The 20,268-nt window shown below is 45.4% G+C and overlaps 1 protein-coding gene across 2 annotated transcripts in view; it reads right to left on the bottom strand.

Annotated features, from left to right (window-relative positions):
* The window catches only part of CFAP92 (cilia and flagella associated protein 92 (putative)), an 86,944-nt gene that overhangs the window by 9,655 nt on the left and 57,021 nt on the right, over positions 1-20,268 (bottom strand). For both annotated transcript variants that reach the window (XM_017885024.1, XM_017885025.1), the window contains 2 exons: positions 17,733-17,927; positions 15,050-15,347 (listed from right to left, as the gene is read on the bottom strand). In XM_017885024.1, coding sequence (XP_017740513.1) covers positions 15,050-15,347; positions 17,733-17,927 — 493 coding nt within the window. The remainder of the gene's footprint in view (positions 1-15,049; positions 15,348-17,732; positions 17,928-20,268) is intronic.

Raw genomic sequence — 20,268 nt, 5'->3', positions numbered from 1 at the left:
GTACCTCTAGGCCTCCAGTTTAGAATTCAGAAAATCTGTGCTTTAGGAGTAAGGGCAAGCCTGACTCTGATTAAGGAGATTTATCTGTCCTCTGTCTCCTGCTGTATCATCTCTGGAATAAGACATCAAGAGTCTCTACAGTTTTCAATACACTCTTTACCATTTAACAAAAAATAACAGACATGCCAGGAAACATGATGAAAAGATGGAAAACAAGAAAAAAGAGAGACAATAGAAACAGACCCCAGGTAATCCAGATATTGGAAGTATCAGACAAGAACATTAAACTAGTCTGGACATGGTGGCTCATGCCTGTAATCGCAGCACTTGGGGAGGCCGAGGTGGGTGAATCACCTGAGGTGAGGAGTTAGAGACCAGCCTAACCAACATGGTGAGACCCTGTTTCTACTAAATATACAGAAATTAGCTGGGCGTGGTGGTAGGTACCTGTAGTCCCAGCTACTTGGAAGGCTGAGGCAGGGAGAATTGCTTGAACCCAGGAGGCAGAGGTTGCAGTGAGCCAACTGGACTCTAGCCTGGGCGACAGAGCGAGACTCCATCTCAAGAAAAAATAATAATAATTATGATTAATCAAAATAAATGAAAATGAGAATTTCACCAGACACCTGGAACCTATAGGAAAAGTAAATGGAAATCATAGAATTGAAGAAATCATTAAAGTTAAGATCCAGTAGATGGGTTTAATTGCAGCTTGGACACAGTGTTGGGGAAAAGCTGAATGTTGGGGAAAAAGGCTGAGACAGGGCTTGCATGTCTGACATAATGTAAAAGAGTCTTGGAACATGTCTGGGATCCAGGGTCTAAAACCCCTTGTGGCCTTTGGATCACCAAGCTCTGTGCCAAAGGGTGGAAGGCTGCCCTGCTGCACCACAATGTAAACCCAGGGCACAAGCCACGCGGGCACATCTTGGATGGAATCCAGGGCTCAGGTCATAAAACCCCTCGTGGCCGCTTTAATGTGTCTAGACTTGCTGGCACCTTGCTTCTAGCACTCTCAGGCTCATAGATTGATTGTATCTTAAACTAGAAGAACATGTTTCCCATTATCTTAAGTAGCAGAACATGTTCCATATGCTTCAGAGGAAATGCTAAACCGTCACAGCTGTAGATCATGCACTTGATACACTGCTTTCTTTCAAACCCCACATCCTCACCATCTGCTTTGACCACCAGTAAGTAGTGTAGGCTTCCAGAGCTCAGGGCCTTCACAGCCTCCATACTAGTGTTGGCCCCTGGTCCCATTTTATGCACTCTGGTCTCATTCCTTTGACTCTGCCGGATTTCCTAGCCCCCAACGCCTGGTGTTGGGTCTGATCACCCCAACATTCCTGGTGCCCAATGTGAGGTGATGAAGACCCCGGCGAAGGAATGCTAGATGTGTGAAAGCAGAAGATGCATCATCAGAGGACACCTAAGGATGACTGAAAGAAGCTCAGGAAAGCTGAGGGCTCAGAAGAACCAGGGTAACAATGGGACAAAGTGAAAGCAAACATTCTGCTTATTTGAATTTCTTAAGGCATTTATTACGAAGAGGGGGAGTGAAAGTTAGTACTCAGAATTTGTTACCACTCTTTAGTACAGTAGAACAGTTTTGCCCATGGTTTCTGGAACAAGGGACTATGGAGTTGGATGAATGGGAGAGAATTGGCAGAGATTTTAAAAAGGGATATAAAGATGGAGCAACAATTCCAGTTTCCATTTGGTCAATGTGGGCGCTAATAAAGGCAGCTCTTGAGCCATTTCAAACAGGGCAGATTCAGATGAGGAAGAGGAGGACGAGTGCGAAAAACTAACTTCAGATTCTGAATGTGAGGAGCAAAAAACCAGAAGAGGTTTATGAAAAGAAGGAGAAACTGAAAAAGGTATATTTTACTAGCTTGTCGGCTCTGCCTGCTGAATTAAGTGAATGGCCACCTCCTCCCTCTCCCCTTAATGAAAAACTTACTGCTCCTGTAGTTACAACATTAAAACCTGGAGCAATTGGTGGTGCTATACAAAATTCTATTCAAAAAGCTAGAGCTGAGGGAGACCTTGAAACATGGCAATTTCCGGTTACTATAACCCAGGAAGGAGGACAGAATATAGCCAATTGGACCACTTTTCTTTATAAGTTATTAAAGAAATTTAAGGAAGCCATTAGTCAATATGGGCCAAATTCTCCTTTTGTGCAAACTTTATTTAAAAATGTGGCTCTTGATAATAAGTTAATACCGTATGATTGGGATACTTTAACAAAATCTGTTCTCACTCCATCTCAGTATTTACAGTTTAAAACTTGGTGGGCTGATGAAGCTCAGACTCAGGCAAGGGAAAACAAGTGAAGCCACCTGTGCCTGTTTCCTTTGAACAGTTCATGGGAATTGGCCCTAATTGGGGTTGATTAGAAAATCAATCAGTACTGGAGGATGTCGCCATTGTTCAGTTGCACACTCTGTGCTTACGGGCATGGGAAAGGATAAATGTTACAGGGAAAAATATCCTTCTTTGAGTTCTGTCCGACAGGGACCTAAAGAACCATATATTGATTTTATTGCTCGGCTCCAAGAGGCTGTGTATAAAACCATAACTGATGAACAGCTCAGGATGTTGCAATACAGCTTCCTACATACAATAATGCTAATGCAGTGTCAAACTGCTATTAGACCCCTGACAGGGAAGCCTCATTTAGCTGAATATATTAAGGCTTGTGATGGCATTGGGGGTAACTTACATAAGGCTACTCCTTTAGCTCAGGCTATGGCTGGATTGAAAGCAGGAAAGAATATGCCCCGTTTCTCAGGCTCTTATTTCAATTGTGGGCAATTTGGACACACAAAAAAGGAATGTAGAAAAGGAAATCAAAAGGCAAAAACTACCATCAATCAACAGAAAAGGCCCGGTGTATGCCCCCAGTGTAAGAAAGGCAATCACTGGGCAAATCAGTGTCACTCTAAATTTAGCAAAGATGGACAACCTCTTTCGGGAAACGGGAAGAGGGGCCCGCCTCAGGTCCCTCAACAAACCGAGGCATATCCGGCACAGCCAGTGCCCTTACAAACATACAATTGTCCCCTGCCACAGTAGGCAGTGCTGCTATAGACCTCTGCAGCACAATTCCCATCTCCTTACTTCCTGGGGAGCCACCAAAGAAGGTCCCCACAGGCATCAGGGGACCCTTACCTTCAGGAACAGTCGGTCTATTACTTGGTCTAGTTTAAGAGGTGTCACTGTGCATATGGGAATAATTGACTCTGATTATACCAGAGAAATTCAATCAGTTGGCTGGGCATGGTGGCTCACGCCTGTAATCCCAGCACTTTGGGAGGCCGAGGTGGGCGGATCACGAGGTATGGAGATCGAGACCATCCTGGCTAACACGGTGAAACCCCGTCTCTACTAAAAATACAAAAAAATTATTCGGACATGGTGGTGGGTACCTGTAGTCCCAGCTCTTAGAGAGGCTGAGGCAGAAGAATGGCGTGAACCCAGGAGGCAGANAAAAAAAAAAAAAAAAAAAAAAAAAAAGAAATTCAATTAGTTATTAGTTCTTCAACTCCATGGTCTGCCTCCCCAGGAGAAAGAATTGCTTAGTTATTGTTGTTACCTTACACAAAACTAGGAAGCAGCACAATGAAAAGAACAGGCTTTGGTAGTACTAATCCAGCAGGAAAGGCTGTATATTGGGTTAATCAAGTGTCTGACAGAAGACCTATTTGTACAGTAACTATTCAGAGAAAGGATTTTGGAAGGACTAGTAGATACTGGAGCTGATGTCTCTATTACAGCTTTAAATCAATGGCCCCAACACTGGCCCAAACAAAAGACTTCCATGGGTATTGTTGGCATAGGGACTGCTTCAGAAGTTTTTCGAAGTTCCTTGATTTTACCATGTCAAGGGCCGGATGGCCAGGAAGGAACAATTCAACCTATTATTACACCTATTCCTGTCAATTTATGGGGTAGAGACTTATTGCAACAATGCGGTGCCCACCAAACATCTGAAGATCTGTTATGAGCCACAGCATCTAGTGGACCCACCTGTACAGTACAAATTGAAGGTTTAAAGATTGCTTTTTTGCTATACTGTTGCACAAGAAGGATAAGCCTCAATTTGCTTTCTCTGTGCCTTCTGTTAGAAGGGGCCTGTTTCTCATTATCAGTGGAAAGTTTTACCCCATAGTAATTAACCAAAGAGGCAGAAGCTGAGTTACAGCTTGTAGAACAAATGCTTCAGCAATGGTATGCCTCCCAGCTATGGCAACAAAAGTTTTTGCTTCTGTTTCACTAGTTTACTAACGTGGGGTTGAGGGTATGCTTGTGTTTTTGCAGGACATGAACAAACCGTATGGGTGCCCTCAAGATGTGTACGACCATGGAACAGGAGACGGGAGGGACCCATGGATCCCAACCATGGACCGGGTTCCCCCAGTACGAGCCATGAGCCAGTTGAATCTGAATGCAAAGATGGAACAAGGACCGACTGGAATCACACTGACGTCAACCCCCATAACATGGGGACAGATCAAGAAAACCACACAGGAAGCTGAGAAACTGCTGGAGCACCAGGGTTTCACCTTTTGCTGGAACTCAGAGGTACAATAGATGCTTAACGGACCAATGCTTTCTGACTGAGCTCCTCTCTACCCTGAATACAAGAGACCCTAATAGGCAGGAATATCATCGTCCCTATTCAGCATGAAGAAGTTGCAGAAGACGGACCTTCATCCTTCTGCAACCCTTAGGATTAAGGGTCCTCTTGTAAAAGGGAAAGGAGAAATACGTAAGAAGCATTCAAACCAGAGTGACTGCATTTTGAATGAGGGCTAAGAAAAATGAAGCTGAATCACCAACCGGCAATTAAGGGTGGCACAGCCTGCAATTGCCTTGCTCAATTAATTTAAAAACAAAAAGAGAGCCGGGCGCGGTGGCTCAAGCCTGTAATCCCAGCACTTTGGGAGGCTGAGACGGGCGGATCACGAGGTCAGGAGATCGAGACCATCCTGGCTAACACGGTGAAACCCCATCTCTACTAAAAATACAAAAAACTAGCCAGGCGAGGTGGCGGGCGCCTGTAGTCCCAGCTACTCCAGAGGCTGAGGCAGGAGAATGGCATGAACCCGGGAGGCGGAGCTTGCAGTGAGCTGAGATCTGGCCACTGCACTCCAGCCCGGGCGACAGAGCAAGACTCCGTCTCAACAACAACAAAAAAATAATAAAAAAATAAAAACAAAAAGAGGACCTTTTGGATTCAAAGTTGTGTTCAGCCACCTTTTATGCTAGCAATAGGGAATGTTACTCTTAAATGCATTCTGGAGGGCAAAGATGAAAATCTCATCCTTGATATTGTAAAACTAAAAGNTAAAACAAAAGAGGACCTTTTGGATTCAAAGTTGTGTTCAGCCACCTTTTATGCTAGCAATAGGGAATGTTACTCTTAAATGCATTCTGGAGGGCAAAGATGAAAATCTCATCCTTGATATTGTAAAACTAAAAGAGTAGATTTTTGAAGCCTGTCAGGCTCACTTAGCCCTGCTCCCTGGAACTGATATTTTGAACAAGACAGCCAATGGGTTGTCCACAATCCTCTTAAATGAAGGCCATTGAAAGCTCTACACTTGCAGATTTTGTTCTAATAATTATGTGTTTGTGCTGTCTCCTTTTAGTCTGCAGATGCAGAAGCCACCTCTGGAGAGAAAGCTGCCATCAAGAACAAGCAATGATAGCTGTGGTGGTTTTACAAAAAAGAAAAGGGGGCATGTTGGGGAAAAGCTGAGTGTTGGGAAAAAAGCTGAGGCTGGACTTGCATGTCTGATATATTGTAAAAGAGTCTTGGAACATGCCTGGGGTCCAGGGTCTAAAACCCCTCATGGCCTTTGGAACACCAAGCTCTGTGCTAAAGGGTGGAAGGCAGCCCTGCCACACCACAGTCTGAGCCCAGGGCATAAAACTCCTCATGGCGCCAGGTGTGGTGGCTCATGCCTGTAATCCCAGCCAGCACTTTGGGAGGCTGAGGCGGGCGGATCACGAGGTCAGGAGATCCTGGCGAACACGGTGAAACCCCATCTCTACTAAAAATACAAAAAAATTAGCCGGGTGTGGTGGCAGGCGCCCATAGTCCCAGCTTCTGGGGAGGCTGAGGCTGGAGAATGGTGTGAACCCAGGAGGCAGTGGAGCTTGCAGTAAGCTGAGATCGCACCACTGCACTCCAGCCTGGGCGACAGAGCGAGACTCCATCTCAAAAAAAAAAAAAAAAAAAAAAAAACTCCTCGTGGCTTGGATGGAATCCAGGGCTCAGGGCATAAAACCCCTCGTGGCCTCTGGAGTGTGTCTAGACTTGCTGGCTCCTTGCTTCTAGCACTCCCAGGCTCATAGATCGATTGTATCTTTTTTTTTTTTTTTTGAGACGGAGTTTTGCTCTTGTTGCCCAGGCTGGAATGCAATGGCGTGATCTCGGCTCACCACAACCTCCGCCCCCTGGGTTCAAGTGATTCTCCTGCCTCAGCCTCCCAAGTAGCTGGGATTACAGTCATGCACTACCATGCCCGGTTCATTTTGTAATATTTTTAGCAGAGGCATGGTTTCTCCATGTTGGTCAGGCTAGTCCCGAACTCCTGACCTCAGGTGATCCACCTGCCTCGGCCTCCCAAAGTGCTGGGATTACAAGTGTGAGCCACTGCACCCAACTGATTATATCTTAAACTAGAAGAACATGTTTGCCATTATCTCAAGTAGCAGAACATTTTCCATTTGCTTCAAAGAAATTGCTAAACTGTCACAGCTGTAGATCATGCGCTGATACACTGCTTTCTTTCAACCCCCACATCCTCACCACCTGCTTCTTTGATCACCAATAAATAATGTGGGCTTCCAGAACTTGGGGCCTTCACAGCCTCTGTATTAGCATTGGCCCCCTGGTCCCACTTTATGCACTCTTGTCTTGTCTCATTCCTTTGTGAGAATGAGAACTCTGCTGGACTTTGTGGCCCCCACGGCCTGGTGTTGGGTCTGATCACCCCAACACACAGCAGGGGATACGATTAGTGATTTAGCAAAACAGCAGTCTCCAACCTTTTTGGCACCAGGGACTGGTTTCGTGGAAAACAGTTTTTCCACGGCCAGTGGGAGAAGGTTGTATGGGCATGGTTTGGGGATGAAACTGTTCCACCTCAGCTCATCAGGCATTGGTTAGAGTCTCATAAGGAACATGCAACCTAGATCCCTTGCATGTTCAGTTCACAATAGCATTCACCCTCCTATGAGAATCTAATGCCACCACTGATGTGACAGGAGGTGGAGCTCAGGTGGTAATGCTCACTTGTCCACTGCTCACCTTCTGTTGTGCCACCCAGTTTCTAACAGGCCTCAAACTGCTACTGGTCCATAGCCTGGGGGTTGGGGACCCCTGCATCAGAAGATATATTGGTTGAAAATAATCAGATTGAAGGACAAAAAGGAGAAAAAAAGACTGTAAAATAAAAAGTGTGAGATGTATAAATAATATCAGATGCAGATCATGGTGAAAATATCTAACATTGGAGTCCCAGGAGGAGAGGGAGAGAAGATGAATATAAGTAATATCTGAAGAGAAATACTGTCTTAGAACTTTTAAAACTTAAGCTACGGATTTAACAAGTTCTAGAAACCCATGGCAGGTTAAATACAAAGAAAAACATGCCTATGAGCATCACAATAAAACTGCCGAAAACCAAAGAAAAGAAAAAAAATTTAAGCAGCCAGAGACAGCCAAATTATCTTCAAAAGAACAAGACTGGTTGGCAGCTGACCAACAGAAACAATGGAAGTCAGAGGACAAGGGAATGATGTCTTTAAAGTGTTAATAGCGGCCGGGCGCGGTGGCTCAAGCCTGTAATCCCAGCACTTTGGGAGGCCAAGACAGGCGGATCACAAGGTCAGGAGATCAAGACCATCCTGGCTAACACGGCGAAACCCCGTCTCTACTAAAAAAAAAAAAAAAATACAAAAAACTAGCCGGGCGAGGTGGCGGGCACCTATAGTCCCAGCTACTCGGGAGGCTGAGACAGGAGAATGGCGTGAACCCGAAAGGCGGAGCTTGCAGTGAGCTGTGATCCGGCCACTGCACTCCAGTTTGGGCAACAGAGCGAGACTCCGTCTCAAAAAAATAAATAAATAAATAAAATAAAGTGTTAATAGCTGCCAAGCTAGAATTCTAAACCCAGGAAAAATACCCAAAAACTCTAACCACAGAAAAATTAATTGGTACTCACAAATACTTCTGAACACTGAAACAATGACAAGTCACAGACTGGGAAAAGAGACACATCGAACAACTCATATTTGAATAACAGTAAAACACTGTCAATTAGAAAAATACAACTAGATTTATTTTAAATGGAGAAAATATATACATTTGAACAAGCACTTTATAAAAGGAGATATCCAAATAGCCAATCATATGTGAAAAGGTGCTCAACATTATTCAGAGAGAGAGACATTAAAGCCTGAATGTGGCTGGGCATGGTGGCTCATGCCTGTAATCCCAGCACTTCGGGAGGCTGAGGCAGGTGAATCACCTGAGGTCAGGAGTTCAAGACCAGCCTGGACAATATGGTGAAACCCTGTCTCTACTAAAAGTACAAAAATTAGCCAGGCATGGTGGCACACACCTGTAGTCCCAGCCACTCAGGAGGCTGAGGCAGGGAGAATTGCTTGAACCTGGGAGGCAGAGGTTGCAGTGAGCTGAGATCACACCACTGCACTCCAGCCTGGGTGACAGGGCAAGATGCCATCTCAAAAACAACAAGAAGCCTGAATGTAATACCAGTACACCTCACCTGAGCAGTGAACATAAAACCAAATCTAGCCACATATGCATGATGATTATACATGAAGAAGTGAGATTTATCCCAGGAATCCAAGGCTGGTTTAACATGCAAATATGAAATAATGTAGCATACCATATTAATAATGAACAAAAACCACATGATCACAATATTTGCATTCAACAAAAGCATTTTTTTTTTGTTAAATGCATCTATTTTCACAAAATTTTCACAATTTAATTTTTAAAATGCATATATTGTGAAAACATGTATATATAATGTGGAAAAATTATTTAACAAATATCCACCACCTATTCATACTGAACTCTCAACAAACTAAGATTAGAAGGGAACTTCCTTGACCTGATAAAGGGCATCTCTCAAAAATCTGCAGTTAATGTCCAACTTAATGGTAAAAGCCTGAATACTTTCTCCCCAAGATGACAAGCAAGGCAGGCATGTCTGCTCTCACCACTCCTCTTCAACACTGCACTTTATACCAGACATTCTAGACAATGCAAAGGGAGAAACAGAGGGAAAGACAAAGAGAAGGAAGAAAAGAGTGAGGAAAGCAAGTGTTATGGACTGAATGTCTTCACACTCAAATTCCTCTATTGAAGCTCTAACCCCCAGCCTGGCTCTATTTGGAGTAGGGAAGTAATTAAGGTTAAATGAGGTCATAAGGTTGGGCCCAGATCTGATAGGATTAGTGTCTTTGTAAGAAGAGACATCAGAGGATGGGCGAGGTGGCTCACACCTGTAATCCCAGCACTTTGGTAGGCCAAGGCGGGCGGATCACAAGGTCAGGAGATCGAGACCAGTGTGGCCAACATGGCAAAACCCTATCTCTACTAAAAATACAAAAATTAGCTGGGTGTGGTGGTGTGTGCTTGTCATCCCCGCTACTCGGGAGGCTGAGGCAGGAGAATGGCTTGAACCCAGGAGGCGGAGATTGCAGTGAGCCAAGATTGCGCCTCTGCGCCACTGCACCCCAGCTTGGCAACAGAGTGAGACTCTGTCTTAAAAAAAAAAGAGAGAGAGAGACATTAGAGATCTCTCCTTTCTCTCCATTCACACACAACAAAGAGATCAGGAGTACACAGCAAGATGGTGGCCACCTACAAGCCAAGAGAAAAGGCCTCAGAATTAAACCAACCTTGCCAGACTCTTAGTTTTAGACGTTCCAGCCTCCAGAATAGTGAGGAAATAATTTTCTGTTGTTTGAACCTCCGAGCTTATGACAGCCCAGGCAGAAGGAAAGGAAGGAAGGAAGAGTATCCAGATTGGAAAGGAAAATGACCTTTCTTCACAGATGACGTGATCCAGTTCAAAAGGTTGTAGGATACCAGATCAATGTACAAAAATTAATTCTATTTCTATATTATGGAAACAATACAGAAAGTAATTCAATTCATAGCACCATTAATTTCACGAAAGAAGTGCAAGAGTTGCACATTGAGAACTACAGAAATTGCTGAGGAAAACTGAACACCTAAATAACAGCGGAGACATTACATGTTCATAAATTGGCAACCCCAAAATTGCTAAGTTGGCAGTATTTCCCAAATCAATCTACAGATTCAGTAAAATCCCTACCGGGCATGGTGGTTCACGCCTGTAATCCCAGCACTTTGGGAGGCTGAGACGGGCGGATCACAAGGTCAGGAGATCAACACCATCCTGGCTAACACGGTGAAACCCCGTCTCTACCAAAAAAAAAAAATTAGCCAGGTGTGGTGGCGGGTGCATGTAGTCCCAGCTACTTGGGAGGCTGAGGCAGGAGAATGGCATGAACCCGGGAGGCCGAGCTTGCAGTGAGCCAAGATCACACCACTGCACTCCAGCCTGGGCGACAGAGGGAGACTCCATCTCGAAAATAAATAAATAAATTAAATCCCCATGAAATTCCTATAGAATTTTTTACAAAAATTGGCAAGCTGATCTTAAAATATATGTGGAAATGCAAAGGACCCAAAGTAGTCAAAGCAATTTGGAAAAGAACAAAGTTAAAGAACTTACAAAATCCAACTAACTAACTATAATTAAAGTCATCAAGACAATGTGTTGCTGGTATATGGAGAGGCATATAAGTTAATGGAACATAGTTTAGAACTCAGATATAAACTCTTACATTTATGGTCAATTCTTGACAAAGGTGCTAAGTCAATCCAATGGGGGAATAGCTAGTCTTTGCAAGAAATGATGTGAGGACAACTGGATATCCATATGCAAAAAGATTAATTTAGACCCTTACATTGGACCTCAAAAAAATGGTTTACAGATCTAAATGTGCGAGTTAAGAGTAAGTGTAAGAGAAAGGATATGAAATGATCTTTGTAACTTTAAGCAGAGTCCTTAGCTATAACACCAAAAGCATGATTGCTAAAAGAAAAAACATAAATTGGAATTTATCAAAATTAAAAGCTTTTATACTTCAAAAGTTTTTTCTTACACCATTAAGAAAAAAAGACAAGCCACAAATATGGAGAAAATATTTGCAAATCATATTTCCCATTAAGTACTTGTATCCAGAATATATAACAACTCAACAATAAATAGACAACTTGATTTTAAAATGGATAAATGATACAAACAGAGGACCAGGCATGGTGGCTCATAATTGTAATCCCAGCACTTCAGGAAGCCAAGGTGGGAGGATTGCCTGAGCCCAAAGGGTTCAAGATCAGCCTGGGTAACATAGTGAGACCCTGTCTCAATTTGAAAAAAGAGATTAATTCAAAAAGATACAAATATAGATTACATCAAAGGAGCTTTATTAATTCCTAATAAGCACGTTAAAAGATATCTAACATCGTCAGTTATTATAAAATGCAAATTAAAATCATGAGATACACACTAGAATGGCTATAATCAAAAGGACTGATAAGAAGTGTTTGTATGAATGTGGAGAAACTAGAACCCTCTTGCATTGCTGGTAGGGATGTTAAGATTGTGCAACTACACTGTAAAAACTGCTTTTCTTACAATGTAATTTCTTAAAATCATAAATATAAACCTACCTATATGACAGCAATTCCACTCCTAGGTTCTACCCAAGAGAAATGAAAACATATTTTCACATAATGATTTGTATGCAAATGTTCATAGAAGCAATATTTATAATAGCCCCAAGCAAGAAATAATAGTAATTTCAAAAAGTGGTGAATGGATAAATATGGTACATCAATTCAATGGAAGAATATTCAGCAATAAAAAAGGAACATACTGCTGATATATTCAGGAACATGGATGACCCTCAGAAACTTTATGCTCAGTGAAAGAAGCCAGACACAAAAATTTACATAATTATATGGTTCCAATTACCTGAAATATTCAGACAAGGCAAATCTATCAAGACAGAAAGCAGATCAGTGGTTATGTGGGACTAAGAATGGAGCAGAGATTGACTGTAAACTAGCATGAGAATACTTTTTGTGGGGATGGAAATGTTCTAAAACTGGATTGTGATGATGGTGTTATAACTATAAATTTACTAAAAACTATTTATATATACTTATAATGAGTGAATTTTATGGTATGTAAATTGTATCTCAAGGTGTAAAAATGTGAAAAAATTAAATTATGGGTGGGTTTCAATTATTATAGTATGAAGAGGAAATTTAAAGCCATTTTAGAGTAGCCATATCTAAGATAATAGGAACATGATTTTTTAAAAAGCTGGAACAATACTTACAAGCGATTTCAGCAAATTTACAAGAGATGGGGGCTAGTAAATAAATTGTATACTACTATATTATAAAATTGTCTATAATATTGCATTTTTTTTGAGACGGAGTCTCGCTTTGTCGCCCAGGCTAGAGTGCAGTGGCGCGATCTTGGCTCACTGCAACCTCCGCCTCCCAGGTTCACGCCATTCTCCTGCCTCAGCCTCCTGAGTAGCTGGGACTATAGACACCTGCCACCAAACCCAGCTAATTTTTTCGTATTTTTAGTAGAGATGGGGTTTCACTGTGTTCGCCAGGATGGTCTCAATCTTACCTCGTGATCCGCCTGCCTCAGCCTCCCAAAGTGCTGGGATTACAGGTGTGAGCTACTGTGCCTGGCCCTGCAAAATCTTTAAAAACCCTTCCTTGTGGCTGGGCATGGTAGCTCACACCTGTAATCCCAGCTCTTTGGGAGGCCGAGGTGGGTGGATCACTAGAGGTCAGGAGTTCGAGACCAACCTGGGCAACATGGCGAAACCCAATCTCTACTAAAAATACAAAAATTAGCCAGGCATGGTGGTTGTGCCTGTAATCCCAGCTACTCAGGAGGTTGAGGCAAGAGAATCGCTTGAGCCTGGGAGGCAGGTACTGCAGTGAGCCGAGATCATGCCACTACACTCCAGCCTGGGCAACAGAGCAAGGCCATCTCAAAAATAAAAATAAATTTAAAATGCTTCCATATTATGTGGCATTAACAAAATTATATTAACCCATGAAATGAATATATATTCTTGTACATATCTTAAGCGCACTGAGAGGTAGGATAAGGAAGACTGCAAATACTCTCAATATTGTTTGACTTTTTTTGTTTGTTTGAGACAGGGTCTCATTCTGTCGCTCTGAGTGCTGGAATGCAGTGGTGCAATCTCAGCTCACTGCAACCTTACCTCCCAGGTTCAAGTGATTCTCCTGCTTCAGCCTTCCAAGTAGCTGAGATTACAGGTGCACACCACCACATCTAGCTAATTTTTGTATTTTTAGTAGATACAGGGGTTTTGCCATGTTGGCCAGGCTGGTCTTGAACTCCTGGCCTCAAGGGATCTGCCTGCCTCAACCTCCCAAAATGCTGGGATTACAGGCATGAGGCACTGTGCCCCGCATTGAGACAGGGTCTCGCTCTGCCATCCAGGCTGGAATGTAATGGCGTGATCTCGGCTCACTGCAACCTGTGCTTCCCAGGCTCAAGCCTCAGCCTCCTGAGTAGCTAGGACTACAGGTACATGCCACCATGCCCAGCTAATTTTTTGTAGAGACGGTTTCGCCATGTTGCCCAGGCTGGTCTCAAACTTCTGAGCTTAAGCAACCTGCCCACCTCGTCCTCCCAAAGTTCTAATGATATATATATTTTTATTAAACGAGAAATAAAAATGAATGAAATAGCCAACTCGAGAAGATAGAAAAAAGGAGAAAGGTGTATGTTTTAAAGTATCATAAAAAAAAAGCTGAAGTTAATGAATTAGAAAAACAGAAAAAGCAGAATTGATAAATCCAAGAACTGGTTCTTTTGAAAAAGCTAAAAACCTGAACACTAATGGAAAAAACAGCCAGGCACAGTGACTCACACCTGTAATCCCAACACTTTGGGAGGCCAAGGCAGGAGAATCCCTTGAGCCTAGGAGCTGGAGACCAGCCTGGGCAACATAGCAAGACCCAATCTCTTAAAAAAGTAAAAAAAAATTAACCAGGTATGGTGGCACATGCCTGCCTACTCAGGAGGCCAAGGTGGGAGGACTGCTTGAGCCCAGGAGTTGGAGGCTGCAGTGACCCATGATCAAGTCATAGTACTCTAGCCTGAGCAACATAGTGAGACTCAGATTCAAACAAAATAAAAGAAGTCTGTTCTTTGGTTTTCATAAAGAATGCACACATATAAAACTTACAAGCTTCTAGGAGACTTCTGTTTTTAAACTGGAGAATTGCAGGGGATGGTAGGGCCTTCACACAGACCACGAGCAGACAACTCCAAGTCATACCACAGATATTTGTGTTTTCATGTCCTTTTGGTTGGCATGGGGTGAGCGAGGTTCTCCTTGCCATTCAGGCCGCATAGCACCAGCCTTCTACCTTCTCACCAGCTTCTCAGTCTCCCATTCTCTCCCTCTGTCATGCAGATTAGTTTATGTCCCATGTTGCTTGGACATCTTACGACACTTATGCCCTGAGCAACCTAAGCAACATGTTACTTACACACACACACACACACACACACACACACACACGTGCCACAGTTCTTTCTCTATAATGAACTCTGGGGGCCATGATAAAGGTAATACACCTAATAGCATTCCTTCTCACCTTCCAGGAAGGACAAGGTTATCTAGGACTGGGAGTGAAGGTTTTTGACATGGCTCAGCCCCACCTCCTGCACTTCTTGCCCATCCAGTGGGGTAACCCAGGCCAGGAGTGCAGGCATGGACCAGAGGCAAATGTCCCACTCAGGAATATGCCCTGTGCCTCTCAGCAGGCACCTGGACCTCCCAGGTGAGGCCTGGGAGCTCCAAGTTGGAGAGGAAGGCGGCCCACCTGGATGAAACTGTGCTTTTTGTCTTTGTTCTTCAGCAGCATGGCACTCCGCCACTGCAGGTACTTCTCCTGATGGGCGTGGATCTCTAAGGTGAGGCTGGAGTCCCGACCGTGGTAGTCCTCAAGATTGGGGGCGGGCTGAGGTGGTAGGGCAAACCGTTTCTCATCTGTGAGTTCTTCTTGCGAAAGGGGCATCCCAAACTCTTGGCTCAAGTCTTTGATCATAGCAGAGGAGGGCAGCAGGTTCCTCACCATCACGTCCCAGAGGGTGGTGCTGTTATAGCAGATGTCGTGGATCCTGGAACAAAGAACCACTGCCCCACTGAACCTCTCCTACCTTGCAAGACAGGTGTAATCACTCCCATCCTACAGCAGGAAATGAACACTCAGAGGCTGCTTAGCTGATCCCAGGCCCTGGAGCTTGTAATGAAAGAGCTCCCATTCCAGTCTGCTGAGCCTGGGCTCCCGGCAAAAGCCTCCTTCTCCATCTTCTCCCCAGCCCCCAGAAGCCAAAGGCTGCCAATGGTTTGCTCTGAGTGCTGCTGTGTTCCTGTGTCCTTAGCCATGATTCCCCTCCTCCCGTACCCCATCGGGACACAGCCCCACCAGCTGCCCATCAGGGATGTAGAGCACAGAGCCTTCCGCACCAGGAGGACATCATGCAAGGAGCCTCAGGGGGCTGGCTAATAGAGGAGGAGGAGGAGGCTAGAGAGAGAGTCCTCAGCAAAGCTCAAGGACCTCCCCAGCCCTGAAGCCTCCTCCTAGGTGCCTTCTGCCATGGCCTGGTGTGCAGTGGCATTGGGTCCAGAACCCATGCTCGGTCATGGCTGTTGGCTGCTGACTGTCTCAGCTGCCTCCGAAGTCCACTGTGCGGTAGATGCCTGCCCTCACTCTCACTGTCACAGTGATCCTGGGACAGCCTTAGCCTTTCTGAATATGGTTTCCTCACCCTCAGATAGAAATAAAGCTATATGGATGCAACTACCTTGGATGCAGTAAGCACTTCCTAAAAAGTGTGCTTCTCTTTCCTTCATAGAACCCGCAGCTACCTCCTGTCACCTACCAGGCAGGACCGGGTCTGGCCTCCTCCCAAATGCTGTGGCACCACCCCATATGCCAAAGATGAGGGCCACAGAATCAAAGAAAAGCCTCTTGGTTCCAACCAAGATCTTTATCCTTCCTATCTCTCCAGCCTCCTCCGCCTCCTTCATTAATACATCCAGCGAGCACTAGCTAGGGCCAGACCTGTTGCTGGCTCTAAAAATATAAAGACAGGGTTTGTACCTCCTGCCCCACACCCAGCAGCAAGTGAACTGTCCGCCTGCTGAACATCCCCTGGCCCTTCCTCAACAGCAGCCTCTCCTGCCCTGGGGAAAGAAGCAGCCCCCTCCTCCATGCCCCTGCTGGGTCCCAGGGCACCTGTGTTCTTTATGTCATCTCTCCTTCTGAACTGTGGCCTCCTGAGAGTGGGGACTGGTGTGCTCACAGCTCCCCTAGAGCCATTGTGGGCTAGCAGCTGCTCAATGAGGGAATGGTGAGACCCTGGTTGCCCAGGCTGGAGTGCAGTGGTGTGATCTCAGCTCACTGCAACCTCTGCCTCCCAGGTTCAAGCAATTCTCCTGCCTCAGCCTCCTGAGTAGCTGAGACTACAGGCATGCGCCACCACGCCTGGCAAAGTTTGTATTTTTAGTAGAGATAGGGTTTCTCCATGTTGGTCAGGCTGGTCTCGAACTCCCGACCTCAGGTGATCCACCCACCTTGGCCTCTCAAAGTGCTGGGATTACAGGTGTGAGCCCCTGAATCCGACCTGTTTTTGTTTGTTTGTTTCTGAGATGGAGTCTCACTCTGTCGCCCAGACTGGGGTACAATGGCTCGAACTCAGCTCATTGCAACCTCTGCCTTCCAGGTTCAAGAGATTCTCCTGCCTCAGTCTCCCAAGTAGCTGGGATTACAGGCGTGCGCCACTACACCTGGCTAATTTTTGTATTTTTAGTAGAGATGGGGTCTCACTATGTTGCCTAGGCTTGCCTCAAATTCCTGGGCTCAAGCCATCCTCTCACCTCAGCCTCCCAAAGTGCTAGGATTACAGGTGTGAGCCACTGTGCCCAGCCCACACCTGGCTAATTATTAACAACTTTTTTTTTTTTTTGAGACCGAGTCTTGCTCTGTCGCCCAGGCTGGAGTGCAGTGGTGTGATCTCCACTCACAGTGAGCTCCACCCCCCGGGTTCAGGCCATTCTCCTGCCTCAGACTCCCTCAGTAGTAGCTGGGACTACAGGCGCCCGCCGCCACGCCCGGCTAAATTTTTTTTTTGTATTTTTAGTAGAGATGGGGTTTCACCATGTTCACCAGGATGGTCTCGATTTCCTGACCTCGTGATCCGCCCCCCTCGGCCTCCCAATTTTATTAACAAATTTTTGTGGAGATGAGGTCTTGCTCTGTTGCCCAGGTTAGAAAATGGGGTTTAACCAGCCACTCCCTCCTCAGGTGATTCTAGGACATGCCCCAAGAACTGCAGACGCTACAGAGTCACAGCATCTGGGCAGATGCCCTCCTTCCCCCACCGTCTGTTGGGGCCACTATGTAGTTGTTGGACGCCCCAGCTCGCCTGTTTGGGCGCAGAGTGCTAAGAAGCGCCCCTTCCGCTGGGGCGCAGGACCCCATGCGGGCTGCCACTGCCCACCTGGTCAGTGCCTGGAAGACCTGCCTCCACTCAGTGTCTCGCAGGAAAAGCACCGCCTGCTGCAGCAGCAGCTCCGTGGGCTGGAAGAGGTGCACGTGGTACAGGATGGCCTCCAGGTCCCCATAGAGCCGGCTGCGGAATAGCAGCTGCGAGTTGTACAGCACCTTGTATTTCCCGTGTTCTGACCTGGGAATCCTGCAAGAGACAGAAGGCCAAGGGCCAGAGCTAACTTGTGTGGCAGCTTCCTGGGACACCGTGGTGAGGGTGCACTGTAAGGTACAATTTTATGTTCTTTAAAAACAAGCCCAGGGGCCGGGTGTGGTGACTCACGCCTGTAATCCCAGCACTTTGGGAGACTGAGGTGGGCAGATCACTTGAGGTCGGGGGTTCGAGACCAGCCTGACCAACATGGAGAAACCCCATCTCTAGTAAAAAATAGAAAATTAGCCAGGCATGATGGTGCATGCCTGTAATCCCAGCTACTCGGGAGGCTGAAGCGGTAGAATCGCTTGAACCCGGTAGGCAGAGGTTGTGGTGAGCCAAGATTATGACATTGCACTCCAGCCTGGGTAACAAGAGTGAAACTCGGTCTCAAAACAAAAACAAACCAAAACGAAAAAAAAAAAGCCCAGGGGGGTGGAGGCTGCAGCGAGCCCTGATGGCGCCAGTGCACTCCAGCCTGGGCAACAGAGTGAGATCCCATCTCAAAACAATAACAAAAGACAAGGTTGGTAATGAAGACTATACTAAGATAAAAATATAGCAATTTAAAAGTATAAAAAATTAACTAAAATAATAGAAAAAACAAAAAGAATATGATGATGATGAATGCCTCCTGGTAGACACAACATCTTTCAAAACCTGGGGCCTTGACAGAGAACTGGCAGTGAAATGCTGAAATTGACCTGATCTGGCTCATGGCCTGTGCCTCCCAGCCCCTTCCTGCCCCCACTCAGCCCCTCACCACCCCTCCAAGCCCTGCCCTGGCACTTGCACTCTGCACTATGGCAACACCAGCCTGGCAGGGTTTCTATGCACAGCCTACTCTCATTGCCCTGCACTGGCCTATGCCAATCCTCCGCCTTTTTGAACCTGGTGAAGTCTACAATGCTTTCATCTCCCCTTCAGGGATCTGTGTGCTTGGTCAGGGGTAGGTCCTCTTTTGTGAAGTATTTGGGTATTTTGCCCATACTTTCCACTGTGATGTTTTCTTATTGATTCACAGGACTTTAAAAAATATATTTAGGATACTAATTATTGGTCAGTTCCAGACACTGCAAATAATTTTGTTTGTAGCTTGTCTTTTTACCATATTTACGGTGTCGTGAAAGTTGATCACGTGCATTGGGTCATTCTCATCACACCCAACTAAAACAGAGTCGAGAGGTGGGGAGAAAGCACCCAGGGCACGCAGCACTGCTCCAGGAATGTCATACTCCGCAGCCTGGCTGCTGAGGCCGCCTGCTCCAACCTGAAGCCAGTCTTATCTCATAGCTACTGATACCACCTGCTGCAACTCCAAGACTACTTTTACTCACTGACACTCGCCAGTCGGAGGTTGCCAGTGCCCTAAAACTTTGTTTTGTGTAAAACACAAAACAAAGTGAATTCTCAAAACAATACCTAACATTTTATAATGCCCCTCCTTTTATAAAACCTCCAACCTTCTGTTTTTCAGACATACTGAAGACTGCCCAGCCTGTGTGTGTACCTCAAATTGTAATTCTTGCTTCCCAAATAAAATTTTTAAATTTAGAGATTCATCTCTGTATTTTGACTTTGACAGTGTCTTTTGATGAGCAGAAGTTACTTTTAACATTGCCAAATGTACAATTCTTTTCTTCTTTGTCCTTGTCTGGTTCAAGAACTCTTTCTCCATTCTGGGGTCATGAATATGTTCTTCTATATTTTCATCTATAAGCTTTGTAGTTTTGCTTTTCAAAAATAGATTTTTCACTTTGGGAGGTCAAGGTGGGCAGGTTGCTTGAGCCCAGGAGTTGGAGGCCAGCCTGGGCAACCCGGTGAAACCCCATCTCTACAAAAAATACAAAAATAATCTGAGCATGGTGGTACACACCCGTAGTCCCAGCTACCTGGGAGGCTGAGATGGGAGAATGGCTTGATCCCTGGAGGTAGAGGTTGCAGTAAGCCCTTGTACCACTGTAGTGAGCCTTTGTACCACTCAGCCTGGGTGACAGAGACAGACCCTGTCTCAAAAAAAAAAAAAAAAAAAAAAAGCCCAGGCACGGTGGCTAACACCTGTAATCCCAGCACTACGGGAGGCTGAGGTGGGTGGATCACGAGGTCAGGAGATCAAGACCACGGTGAAACCCATCTCTACTAAAAATACAAAAAATTAGCTGGGCGCGGTGGCAGGCACCTGTAGTCCCAGCTACTCAGGAGGCTGAGGCAGGAGAATGGTGTGAACCCGGGAGACGGAGTTTGCAGTGAGCCGAGATCATGCCACCGCACTCCAGCCTGGGCCACAGAGCGAGATTCTGTCTCAAAAAAAAAAAAAAAAAAAAAATTTTCTGGC

Source organism: Rhinopithecus bieti, unplaced genomic scaffold (assembly GCF_001698545.2).
Source record: "Rhinopithecus bieti isolate Rb0 unplaced genomic scaffold, ASM169854v2 scaffold_13262, whole genome shotgun sequence".
Lineage (NCBI taxonomy): Eukaryota > Metazoa > Chordata > Mammalia > Primates > Cercopithecidae > Rhinopithecus > Rhinopithecus bieti.
This window is presented reverse-complemented; position numbering and strand designations above follow the sequence as displayed.